At 36.7% G+C, this 13,703-nt stretch overlaps 1 protein-coding gene across 2 annotated transcripts; it reads left to right on the top strand.

The window, feature by feature from the left end:
• Window positions 1-2,519: 2,519 nt before the first annotated feature.
• Window positions 2,520-12,328, top strand: LOC116165609 (kinesin-like protein Klp10A). Of its 2 annotated transcripts, XM_031480198.1 has the most exons (10): window positions 2,520-2,764; window positions 5,625-5,830; window positions 6,019-6,150; window positions 6,236-6,394; window positions 6,446-6,600; window positions 8,189-8,455; window positions 8,517-9,076; window positions 10,997-11,325; window positions 11,377-11,554; window positions 11,598-12,328. In XM_031480198.1, exons 1-10 carry the CDS (start codon window positions 2,707-2,709, stop codon window positions 11,729-11,731), a joined length of 2,178 nt encoding a protein of 725 aa, XP_031336058.1. In that variant the 5' UTR covers window positions 2,520-2,706; the 3' UTR covers window positions 11,732-12,328. The 2 variants fall into 2 exon arrangements, with proteins under 2 accessions (XP_031336058.1, XP_031336059.1); XM_031480199.1 differs by lacking the exon at window positions 6,019-6,150 and having other exon boundaries at window positions 2,523-2,764.
• Window positions 12,329-13,703: the final 1,375 nt, after the last annotated feature.

Raw genomic sequence — 13,703 nt, forward strand, 5'->3', positions numbered from 1 at the left:
AATATTTTCTTATAGAATGTGGCCTGTAGAATCCATAATTTCAAACAGTTCCAAGATCGGACTACTAGATTAAAAGTTACAGCCCTTTGAATTTTTTGTCGAATTTGGTTTTTTGCCCATAAATACACCTATTATTGAAAGTTTTCGTTGACTAATTAAAGCAAAAGCAATAAAGGGGCCTGTCAGCAGTAAGAAATAAAATACCGTTCTAATCTAATCTTTTTCGCCTGACTGTATGTGCCACGAACTTGTCCCCCCCCCCCAGAAACATTTCCTACGTAACGCCCACTTGCTTCGACGTCCTCTTAAGTGGTAGTGGTTCGTAGTTCTCGTCTTCCGCTTTACCTGCATGGGCACCCTGAAGAGACGACGTGGCATTTAGGCACGATGTTCCATGACACTGGACGCAGAATTCGTTCTTCAGACCCACAACAAGAAGCATTATGTCAAAAAATTTTTATAATTAAGTATACGAATATAACATTCTCTCGTGTGTCCTAACTCCTAAGTGTCCGGTGGAGAATTTACCTGATTTTCTGAAACTGCAAGCAGTCATTGCAACCACGTTCATCAGCCACATAAAATAAGTTTGAGGAGGCTTTCCTGACGCCTATCACAACGACTTCGGATCCAGCCCAGGAAAGTCTCCTCAAATTTCAGTTTCAGAAAATCAGGTAAACCTTTTCCACCGGACACTTAGGAGGACACACTAGAGAATATTATATTCGTATAGGTAGGTACTTAATTATAATTTCTTTTTTGACATAATGCTTCTTTTTGTAGGTCTGAAGAACTAATTCTGCGTCCAGTGTCATGGAACATCGTGCCTAAATGCCACGTCGGGTCGTCTCTTCAGGGTGCCCATGCAGGTAAAGCGGAAGACGAGAACTACGAGTCGGTCGAAGAGCCTGAAGAAGTGAAATCTGCAGAGGATAATGATTACGTTGAGGTATAAATGACTGTGTGAATATTTTGATATGAAAATACTGTTTTACGCTCGGTTTTACGTGAATAAATGGTACATAGAAATACTTTGTTTTACAATGAATATTTCCTCACACATGAAAGTTGAAGGTGAAAGGTGACTTTACGCCAACTCTTCAGTTACCTACCTCGTATGAAATTGCACGAAGAGCATTTTCAACTAAACATATTTCATCTAGCCCTGAAGGTCGCGATATATTTGCAAAAAACCGCAAAAAAAACACGAAAATTGATGATTTTCGCCCCCTTTTATGAATTTCCTAGGCTAAGAGGTACACCTAGGCTACCTTCTGAGTATCTACCTTGTAAGAAATTTCACGAGGAGTATTTTCAGCTAAAAATATTTCATATAGACCTCATAGATCGCGAGATATCAGCCAAAAAGCGGGAAAACACGGTTTTTGGGGGGTGGTGGGGTGGCTGGAGCCTTTAACACAGGGTCTTTTCCACCTCAAAATGTCCAGTTTGCCAATTTTACAGTCTCTATCGCCTAGACTATAAAGCAATATAGTAACAAAAAACCACCTGTAAATGTTTTTTACATGTGTTTTTGTGACTACAAATTTCTCAGCATGATCCTGGCAACGATTTACTCCTTTATTTCGATCATCTTGGCAGTGTAAGCCCTGGTGGAGTAGGTAAAATACATATAAAAACACATTTAGAATATAAAATTGTAATTAAAATTTCGAATACAAATGGTCAAACCATTTATTTATTTGCGATAAAGTCTACATTTTTATAAGCAATTTTTCAAATGTATCGTTTCTTAGATTCGACTGCATAAATTGCATTTCCTCATATACAAGAAGGTATTTGGGTGTTTAGAGGCGTCACTCAAGCCACCCCACGTTTGAAGTACAGTTGGGAACATCTGCAGCGAAAGCGGCTCTAATCTTGACTATGTTCAGTTAGGAATTTCGCAACGTGGGCTCTCATTTGCAGTGGGGGACACTCACAAAGAAAGTGGTGAGCCGCCACTTGCTTGTATTGCATCCTCTACAGGAGGGTGATTGACTAAGCCCATGTAGGTCTCCCTGTCGTTCTTAGTTAGTTTGGAGCGGTGTGGGACAGTTTACCCAACCAGGGTTTCTGCTTGGCGATTGCCTTAGACTACACCACCAGGAGTGTTTTCAAAGTTGCTTGTTGCTCCTTATGCCTCTACGGCATGCCCCATCCTCCGTTCATAGAACTTCACCATTATGTCGGTAAGAATATCAAGTGCATCCTGAATCCAAAAGGTAAGCCTAAAGTGTTTTGCACCGAAATGAAGGCGCCGCAGTGTCCTAGATTTCAATTTCGAAAACGACGGAAATCCCTCACTTTGCGCTTTGAAAATAGGTAGGGCCATCTAGCACCATTAAATACTAACTAAAGTCTTTTGTTTTAAATTAAACAACTGCCTTACGACATCGTGCGCCATCTATGATAACCAACGCAACCTGCGGATGTGTCATTTGCTTGATCAGCTGGTGGGTTTGGCACATGAATTTTTAAGTGGTTTGTGCGCAGAATCGACAGTTTTCATTGAGTTCTTCGTCCTCTACTTGGAATTACATTCCATTTCGTGGTCGCTTGTCTGTATTTTGGTGTTAGAAATTTTATAACTATTTTTTTCTTCGTAGTGTACATAAGTGGTAAATTTTAACAAGTATTTATTAATGCATGAACGACTGCATTGCGCGGTTTTCAAAACATAAACCCCCTGCCCAGCATTAAGACATGAATAACGAAAATATACTTCAAGTGGGATCAAGTATTAACATCAAACGAACCGATGGTGAGTTTTTCACATTTTTAATTATGTGTTGTATCGGCTTTTATACCTACGGCGCTATTTTGTCACTGTTAGCGTTCATCTTGTTTATTCTTTGTTGCTAACATCGATTTATCAATATCAATTTATCCAACCGCCGTTTGTTATTGGCCCATCGTCATTTATTATCCTTACTGCTTTTATTTTAACGGCTTAAGTTGGATTATTACGATTATTAAAGCAATATCAACATAGAGCACTTATCAAACGATATGCAGCACATTGCAAATAATGTGCCTGTCAAAAATTGCAATGATCGTTCGAACTCACATTTTCAGATGCCTTGGAATCTAAATTAAGCTTATTGATTTTAAATTAAATTTCTTACTCATAAGGTTCACAGTTTAAAATATACGAGAAAGTGTACAACCTCTGACTCATTGATCAAATTATCTACCGGTTTGAATCGTTTTACATGACAATTTTAAGATCAATTTGAATAAATAGGTATCCGAAAAACGCAAAACGGGATCCTGTATTGAAAATTGAACGTCATTATTAAGAACAAAATGACGCAAACATGTGGGTTTGAAACCGTGGATTCCTTATAAGGCCACTATATGCACAAGGCCAAACTTTAACAATTTTCGAACTTAAGTTTACAATTTTTAATTAGCCAGGCTGCTCCTCGCCGTTTTTTCCCGTGTGATAATTTTGAGGTGTTACTTCCTGTCTTTTAAAAATCACCATTTAAAACGAAAACTCGTCCAGCTTGCACATCATGTGTAATTTATTCATAAAAATCATGCGCGCCTACTTTTGTTAAGCTTCAAATTCGTGCATGATTTTGCTTCCGTGAAGTTGGCGGCTGGAAAATGAAGCAATGTAAGTACAAAAACTCGTTCCCATTGTACCTCCACCGTTTTCGGAGAATACCGTGATTAAAACCACGGAACACATTTTGTATAGGTATATCTAAATCTCCCCAACTATAATAATAATAGTCATTTATTGGAATAACGGAAGCAAATAAAAAAAAGTCACACGCCGTTAATCCAAAAGGGCATAGTTCAGACACTTAGATACTGTTCTACCACCACTTTATTGCATTTTCGAAATTTGCATGATGATCTACGTCATTTGATACCACATTTCCTTATACCTAGCATCAAAGGTTTTCGAGTTATTCAAGATTTTTCCAAATTTTTGACCTTTGACTGCTCTTCTTTTGAACCCTGTACCTATGACTCCGTTAACTTGAATTGTCTTTCAAAATCAACAATACTGACTTGGTCAATTAATAACTTCAAACCTTAAAAGCCGTTATTTTTTGTACTTTCAAATGTTGAAAAAAATGCTCATGTAGCACCAAGTCAGTATTGCAGACTTTGGAAGATTTTTCGAAATTCAATTCAAAGGAGTTCACTAGAAAAGCATTCATATGTTGAAAAAGCTTGCATTGAAAACCTTTGCTGCTGAGTATAGGGCAGTGTGATATCAAACGACGTTGATTTGGTAACAAATGGCGCTGTAATCACTGAAAGTAATTTTTGCTGCGGTTTTCGTCATTTCACTGGCAAAGAATTATGTTTACAGTGTAATATCACAACGTTGCTAATGTCGTAAATTTAATTTAAAAAAAAAACATAAAACACATAGACAAAAATATTCTTAATCCTAATCTACTCAGTACGGCCTCTTTCGTAAATGCAGAAAAAAACCTGTTACCACGAGAAAAAAATTCTTCATACTTTTTTTGAGTATTCGAGATTTTGTCTAGTAAAAAATTAGGCTTCTCATTTGAAATTATAAAGTTTCTTCCAAAAGTGGGGATTGGTGGGATCCAAGTTTCAGGTCATTCAATCGAGAAGAATAATATGTATTAGTAAGTTTCCTGGGCTATTTGGTAAAATCGAGGGTAAAAGTGTTAATCCCCTGAGTTATAAAACGGGTGAGAAAATTGAGGGGCGAAGTCAGGGGCATGAAAAACGCAAATGATAACTAATTGCATCCGGGAGGTGCCAATTGAACGATGTCACAAGATTTTGATTTTCCTTAATCGAAAAAATCCTGTTCACAGACAAAAACATATTTAGTGTTGATCCTGTGTAGAATTCCGTAAACTGATGGTTACATAATCCACTGATCTTCAAAATGAGTCGCGTAGGAAAGTTACAGTTTGTACAAACCAATTCATTTCGGTGAGACCTTTCATTAGAATACCATAAAGGGCAGAACGTGTGTTCACCCCCGCCCCCCATTTTCAAAAATTTTACTTGGCACGACTAAATGCAAAATCTGAAACCAGTTGGTTGTCGCATATAAATGTTATGCATACGTTTTACTTTCAAAAACAGCATCTAGGGAAATAATTCATGGGGCTGGCCCCCCTTGAGACAGCAAAATTTGACACACCTTCAAGATAGGCTACTTATTGCAAAACACTCCAGGACTTTAGGACCATTCCCCTACAAAAAGTTTAAATCCGCAGAAGTGGGTCGAGACGGACAAAACGCAAGCCGTCTGTCTGGACCCACTTCTGCAGTTTGACTACTACTGGGATAAAGACTAATTGGTGCTTTAAAAATTTTCTTTGTCAAACTGAAAGTATGTCGAACTCGCCTTTAGCATCTTTATTTTATAGGATTATTACATGAACTTGGAATTTTCTCTTGTGACAATTACATTTTAAACTGACGTTAAATTTACCTTGGAAATGTAACATTGTTAAAATATTAACAAATTCTATAGTAGTAGGTAGTTATTTTTCTAACATGTAGGTATGATAGGAAAGTTATTGATTTTGCCTTCGGTAACGTATAAATAATAAATGACGGCAACACTGTTTCTTTTTCATGTAAAAGTAAGAATTCATTTTTTACAGGACGAATCCATACGGCTTATGTGGCTCGTATTAACTATGATCTCAAAAGCGCAACAGTGGAGTGGTTCGAGAATGGCGAAACGAAAGGAAAAGAAGTTGACATGGATTCGATAGAATCTCTAAATCCTGAAATGACACTACTTCGACCTAGTGATCCGGAGCCCAGCTCGTCTCATTCTCAAGTGGAAATGAACCAGCTGCAAAGGGTAGATATACGTTCACACATAATTAACTTTCGAAGCCTTTTGTGTTTGTTGTATCTATTTAGTACCTGGTACGGATTAGATACGATTAATTGTGCTTTACCAATAGGGGAGGTCATCAACTCCTCATAATGCGTGACACACTCTAAATTAACTAGTGCAATTTTTCAATTTGTGCTGCTAAATATCAGGATTCATCTGCTTCTTCAGAAGAAGAAACTAGTGCTGCAATGGCGCGATCAGGTCGTTATAGTCATAAACTTGACGAGAGTGACGATGATTTTAATAGTAACCAGCTTTCACCAGACACTGCAACTTTATCGGTATTTTTATAATTTCATTCGTAACACTATTTCATCTAATGTTCCCTATTTTTTCACAATGCATTAATACATTCTTTTCCCTTAGAATCCAACTAAAGCTTCTTTGGCCACTATTACTAATAAAAATACCAACGGTGCAATAAGTGCTGCTCACTCCAACCACAGACAAACCCTCTCTGTTCATACAAACGGCCACACACAGACGGTAGCTGCAACTGCGAATGATACATCTCGACAATCTCAGGTACCAAATTACAATTTTTAAAATATGGAATTCAATGTTTGTTATGTGCAGAATCCAAAATGTAGTAGTGTAGTAAAACAGATAGAGAAATTGAAAAAAAATCGTGAGGAGAGGAGGCAACGGCAAGCAGAGGAAAAGGCAGAGAAGGAAGCTTTTTTACAAATGGCCCCTGGAAATCCCCACTGGGAGTTGCTGAATATGATTTTGTGAGTATAAACATAGTATCCCCCTTTCGGGAAACAACAGACCGAAAGATCAATTGTACAGGGTGGCCAACTAAGAATGCGAGGTACTGTATCTGAGAATTTATCCATCGCAGAGGCTTGCGGTAAAAAAATTTATTACTAAAACGGCCACGAGCAAAACCTGGAAAATATTTTTAAGCTTCTGAAATGACCGCTAGGGGGCGTAACTGCAATTTGGAATCTAAAAAAGGGATGTTTTTGTGAATTCCGCTATATTAACCTAACAAAAAAATGTCCAGTCTTTGAAGTTGAGGATAATCGGAACAATTTTTGTTGGACAATTTTTCCTGTATCTCTAAAAATGAAGTGGTGGGGAGTATTCAAACGTTTCCGTAAAGAACACCCTGTGACTTCGAAACGGCTGAGCCGATTTAAACAAACTCAGGTTAGTTCAAAAGAGCTATTCTTAAGCTACAAATATTATACTATTTGAAGTTTTGTTAGTTTCACATATCACCGCTTGAGGGCTTTTTTCGACATTCCGGCAGAAATGGTTAATTTGTTCAAAAAAATTAAATGCATTGGTTCGATTTTTTTTTCATTAAAAGGAGCTAAATGATACCTAAACATGCTCGCGAAAACAGCATTTCGATATCTTGAGATAAATATATATATATATATATATATATATATATAAATCGACCCACCTTAGGGCCACAAATTATATAATAAAAATAATTCCGGAAAAATTAGCTTAAAAAAATTAAATTTTGTGGGTATAAAATTTTCTTTGGCCTAAATTTTAGGTTAGGAACAAGATATCGAGATGCGGTTTTCGCGAGCTTGTTTAGGCATCATTTAGCTACTTTTTCATGAAAAAAAATCAAACCAACGCATTTAATTTTTTTGAGAAAATTAACCATTTCTGTCGGAATGTCGAAAAAAGCCCTCAAGCGGCGAGATGTGAAACTAACAAAACTTCAAATATTATAATATTTGTTGCCGAAGAATAACTCTTTTCAATTAATCCGAGTTTGTTAAAATCGGTTGAGTTGTTTCGAAGATACAGGGTGTTGTTTACGGAAACCTTTGAATACCCCCCACCACTTCACTTTTAGAGATACAGGAAAAATTGTCAAACAAAAAAGGTTCAGATTATCGTCGTCTTCAAAGACCGGACATTTTTTTGTTAGGTTAATATAGCGGAATTCACAGAAAAATCACTTTTTAGATTCCAGATTGCAGTTACGCCCCCTAGCGGTCATTTCAGAAACTTAAAAATATTTTCCAGGTTTTTCTCGTGGCCGTTTTAGTAATAACTTTTTTTACCGCAAGCCTCTACGATGGACAGGTTCCCAGATACAGTACCTCGCATTCTTAGTTGGCCACCCTGTACAAATACAGGTACATACTGAAATTTGTTCAGCATTTTTTCCAAATAACTGGAAGGTTCCCTAAATGGGAGTGCAAAAGAAAACTGATCTTGATGAAAGCCGGCTTTCTTTAACATGAAAATAAAAAATCTAAACTTGGTTTTGGGCAAGAAAAAAATTTTAGATTTCACTTTATACTCAAAAAACTAATAAACTATAAATGCGATTTTTTGCAGAGATTATCGCCGTGGTCTTGATATAAGACCATTAACGGAAAATGATGCCATTGAAGATCACCTAATCACAGTGTGTGTTCGAAAAAGGCCTTTAAATAAAAGAGAATCGGTCCGGAAGGAGGTTGACGTAATCACGATACCCTCAAAAAATCAACTTATTGTGCACGAACCGAGAAACAAAGTTGATCTCACAAAGTATTTGGAAAACCAATTGTTTAGATTTGATTACGCCTTCGATGAAACGTGTTCTAACGACATTGTTTATAAGTAAGTTTTTTTGCAATGTACAGAATTGCATGGTAATGTGAAACTTGCCATTTCACAACAGATACACTGCTCAACCGTTAATCAAGACAATTTTTGAGGGCGGTTTTGCCACATGTTTTGCTTATGGGCAGACCGGCTCCGGAAAGACGCACACCATGGGAGGGAATTTTAATGGTAGAAATCAAGACTGTCAAAAGGGGATTTACGCGATGGCGGCGGCCGACGTATTTCAACTGGCGAAATCGCCTAAATATAGGCATTTAGATATGATCGTGTCATCGAGCTTTTTCGAAATTTACTCCGGAAAAGTCTTTGACCTTTTAGCCAACAAAGCAAAACTTCGAATATTGGAAGACGGAAAGCAACAGGTGCAAGTGGTTGGTCTTACCGAAAAAGTTGTCACATCCGTACAAGAAGTGTTGAAATTAATTCAAAAGGGAAATTTGGCCAGGACCTCTGGACAAACTTCAGCGAACGTCAACTCTTCTCGGTCGCATGCCATCTTTCAAATACTTCTACGAATAAGTAACACTATTCATAAAGTGTACGGAAAGTTTTCTCTCATCGATTTGGCCGGTAATGAGAGGGGTGCTGATACATCGTCTGCCGATAGACAAACCAGTAAGTACAATTTAATTAGTATGAAGTTAGCAAGACTAACCAATATTGTTCATCTTTAGCTTTGTTTATTCATTAATAGTTGTTTCACCTGAAGTGATTGGTACTGTATGAATATTGAACAATCAATTAGTTTTAATGTAAAGAGATATATTTTCTAGTTCTTATACAAAATTTGTGCCATGCTTGTAGATTGTAATCATCACACTTTTGTTACCAAAACACATTCAGTTTAATGCACTTTTTTGTTTTTTGTCACGCCCACAATGGTTTTACTGTCTGACTGATATTGCTTGAAGGGCCCATTGTACTCTCTCCTGTGTGAAGATTTTTGAGGATTCGATTTTAACTCTGGAGTGAGGCCTTCTGCCTCTGTCTGTTGAAAAGAACCCTTTACTTCTTGGTGAACCTGGAAAGTGAGTGCCCATGAGGAGCTCTTATGTTTCCCTGGCACCCACTGTGTATTTCCCATCAGGTTTACAGAATTTGCGCCAAGTCCTTCTTTCGGACCTTCTTATCGCGGAATTGTACTCTTCTCTATTGTGGTGCGCATTAGCATCACTGCCCGTGACTAGGTATTCCACCAGAGCTTTTACTTCTTCTGCGGATATGCCACCGAGGCCCCTTTCCCACTACCGAAGGTGACTCTGGGGATTTGTACTGCAACCAGGTCTGGGTCAGGACTGTAACTTTTGAACTAGTAGTCCAATCTTGGAACTGTTTGAAATTATGGATTCTACAGGCCACATTCTATAAGAAAAATTTTTTCCGGATCGATCTAAAACAATATTTATTTCGGGGTTCAAAAAAAGGCAGTGTTTAAACCTTCCTTTTTTACCAAAAATCGACTGCACCAAAATTTCTCGGGAAAACACTTTTTCTTATTAATTTGGGTGCGTAGAATCCAAATCAATTTGTACTTTTTCGATCAGACTTCTCAATCAAAAGTTATAGACTAGAAACCAATTTCGAAAAAAAATTCAAAGGGCTGTAACTTTTGAACTAGTAGCGCAATCTTGGAACTGTTTGAAATTATGGATTCTACAGGCCACATTCTATAAGAAAATTTTTTTTCCGGGTCGATCTGAGACAATTTTTTTTTCGGGGCTCAAAAAAAGGCAGTGTATAACCTTCCTTTTTTACCAAAAATCGACTGCACCAAAATTTCTCGGGAAAACACTTTTTCTTATTAATTTTGGTGCGTAGAATCCAAAACAATTCGTACTTTTTCGATTAGACTTCTCAGTCAAAAGTTATAGACTAGAAACCAATTTCGAAAGAAAATTCAAAGGGCTGTAACTTTTGAACTAGTAGCCCAATCTTGGAACTGTTTGAAATTATGGATTCTACAGGCCACATTATAAGAAATTCCGGGTCGATCTGAGACAATTTTTTTTCGGGCCTCAAAAAAAGGCAGTGTTAACCTTCCTTTTTTACCAAAAATCGACTGCAACCAAAATTTCTCGGGAAAAAAACAGAATGGCACGGGGGGGGGGTGACGATTGCCACCTAGCCTGTAGATCATAATGGCCCGTTGGAAATTTATAAGTATGTGCTGTATTTAGTTTCTTGCACTATTAATAAATTATTAACACGTTTCTCTAATTGGGGTTGATGTTAGGTTGTTAAAAAATTCTGTTTTAATTGAAGTGTTTTACAATGAATTTATCATTTTTTGTCGTAGCATGAAAGTGCTGAAATACAATGATAGGCGACGCACCTCGTGTGGATTGTATATTTTGTTACTTTTAATTATCAGCTGCAATTTTAAAAAAAACTGTATGGTAATTTATTTTCGAGAAAGGAGTACTTTAAAACCTACACGAGTTTGCCCTTTTGGATGTCTATACATTAGCCAATAAATCTTTCCATTGGCTTTGCACTCTCAAATATGCAAACGTTGACAAGTCTGTTCTTTTATAGGAATGGAAGGAGCAGAAATAAATAAATCACTCCTCGCCTTAAAAGAGTGCATAAGAGCTTTGGGTCGTAAAGGATCTCATTTACCATTCCGAGTTAGTAAATTAACTCAAGTACTGAGAGATTCCTTTGTCGGTCCAAATTCGAAAACGTGCATGATTGCCATGATCTCGCCAGGTGTGTCCTCTTGCGAACATTCGTTAAATACGCTACGATACGCGGATAGAGTGAAAGAATTGGGCGGCGGTGACCTACAGACTACCCCTTGTGAAGAGGAATTTGATAACGAAGAACCTGATGACGGAGCATTGATACAACTTAGATCGTTAAACGTAATTTAAATTTGGTATTTTTAACTGAAGTGGTGTGACAATTTTTTTTAGGAAAATGACATGAGTCCTGAAATGTTAAACTTCCATCAAATGATATCGGAAATACAAATCGCCGAAGACACTATGTTAGATGTTCATAAACAAACGTTAGAAAATTTTCTTCCTGTTATAATTGAGAAAGGGAATAAATATCTCAAAATGGCCGATGACGTTGCGTTTGATCAAGAAGGTACTATTCACATCCAAGCTTTAATAAATGAAATGTTTTTTAGCATACTGTGCTGCGTGGGAAGAACTAATTATAAATTCTATGCATGGACTGACAAGAGCGCGAGAGGTTATCACCAATCTTAGAAGTAAAATGGCAGACGAAGAACAGCTTAGTCGCAAAACCAAAAGAAAATAATGTAATTTGCTACCTTTAAAATTTTTTTATGAACCAATGTGTAATAACACAGTATTATTGTAAAAGTTGTGAATTGTGCCATGATCTGGTAGTAAGTGTTTTAATTTTATTTACTAATGTATAGGCGATTGGCTATTATGCTTACAAAATAAGTGCCTTGCTGCCGTTTTAATAACTTTTATTTTATAATTGTATGTAGCGCGTAAAAAATTTTAATTTCTCCCATTATGTGAGCGGTACTTAATACCATATCATGGTACAGACAAATCTTTGTTCTGTAAGATCTTCAAATTTTAATTATTAATTATTTATTGTATTTTATATGGCCAATTTTTGGAGTTAACATTCCTAATTAATATACTGTAAAAATGATGTTCCATTTTAGCTGGCATTGAGCCTTACACCAGTCATACCCTACTTAGTTTTGTAGTAATAATTAGGCTGTGCTAATTGTTTTACGATAAATGCTGGCTCGTTTGTTTAATTATGCTTAGATATTTAAGGAAATTAACTGTTTCATTTCTGTAACAGATTTTCCAATGAGCAACTTATGCTTAATTTTATATGAAAATAAAAGTTGTTTATTGTAAAATGTCATATCCGCACGAGGCCTTTCTGTTTAACAAAACGGCAATTTGAAATTATGTTTCTCAAATTTAGTTCATAATAAATGTATTTAAAAAGTCTGTCGCATTAATTGCTAAATTATATTCTTCAAACTGTACATTTATCATGAACTAATAAATTTCATACAAATCTTTAATGTATGCTAAGGATATTTCTTTCATTCATATACACTGATTCCCATTACTACAGTGATGTGGTTCAAGGTAAAACACACTACCTCGAGCTACAGTCTATATATATATGTATATACACAGTAACGCCATGCTCAGTTTTGTAGTGCAGAAATTTTATCAATTACATAACTTGTACACATGAATAAGTCCCATTTCTTGTGTCTATTTCGACATTGTAATGCTAAACATTGAACAAAATTGACTATGAATTTTTCATATCGGTGCAAGGCACTTTGTGAATGTATGAAGCATACCTTTCTAATTAGGGTTGTAGAGAAAAGCCAAAGTTGGGTCCTATGTATGGTTTTGCGTTTGCCTCTTTTGCAAGTTCGTCTGGTTACCTGCGATTCCTGCATGACCAGGTGCCCCCCACACTAGTGTGACTGTTTTACATCAACTTAGTGCGTTTATCACTTGTGTGCATTAAAGGACGTCCTGAATTTATTACATACCAGTCCAATGCTGCAACTGCCACTTAATGTTTATAGCGGAGCCACATTTCATGTAGGTGTTGCAAAGGTACACATATTACACAAGGTAACATCACAACTTTTGTGTGTGGGGGGTGCACAATATATGTTGGACCTTTCTTTAGGTCCCCTCTAGATTTTTAGAGTATGCTTAAAACGCTCTTAAGTAATTTCCAAGGATTCTTGACGCACTTTCTAGACCTTAGAAAAGGTCCAAGCTGAAAATTGATGAAGAGGGTTTTAAAAAGCGTGATCTGGGTCGAGATTGCTTTCAAAGGTGATATAAAAATAAGCCTTGTAAAGTGTGTAGAAGTTTGTAAAAAGCATTTAGAAAATATTCTAGAGCCCTTAGTGACACTTTCAAGCAAAGCAATCAAAATTGTGTACAATAAAGCTCTGCAAAGTAAAAGGTACCAGAAACGCACTTATATAACTCCTGAGCTCCTATAATGCCTTCCGACAACTCCAAATGCAGATTAAGGAAAATGCTTAAAAGCGTTACAATGCTTTACATTTACTGTAGTCCATTGGTGTTTTCCACAGAGCTTTTCTATTGTTATGGTAACCAATCAAAGCAATAAAAATACTGTGTAAAAAGCATTAGTGTTTTACGAACACTTCTGTACGTGTTCCGGAACCTTCCAGCTTACAACTCCTTCTACAGTTAACAGAAGGCCTAGAATAGAAGCGCTATGCATGCTA

The sequence above is a fragment of the Photinus pyralis genome, unplaced genomic scaffold (genome assembly GCF_008802855.1).
Source record: "Photinus pyralis isolate 1611_PpyrPB1 unplaced genomic scaffold, Ppyr1.3 Ppyr1.4_LG3a, whole genome shotgun sequence".
NCBI lineage: Eukaryota > Metazoa > Arthropoda > Insecta > Coleoptera > Lampyridae > Photinus > Photinus pyralis.

What these genes read in the sequence shown, in the direction of transcription:
- LOC116165609 (XM_031480198.1), top strand. Translation starts at nt 2,707, where the DNA reads ATGAATAACGAAAATATACTTCAAGTGGGATCAAGTATTAACATCAAA. An exon ending in ATACATCTCGACAATCTCAG is followed by an intron (nt 6,395 to 6,445) that starts GTACCAAATTAC and finishes TGTTATGTGCAG; the next exon opens with AATCCAAAATGTAGTAGTGT. An exon ending in TCTAACGACATTGTTTATAA is followed by an intron (nt 8,456 to 8,516) that starts GTAAGTTTTTTT and finishes ATTTCACAACAG; the next exon opens with ATACACTGCTCAACCGTTAA.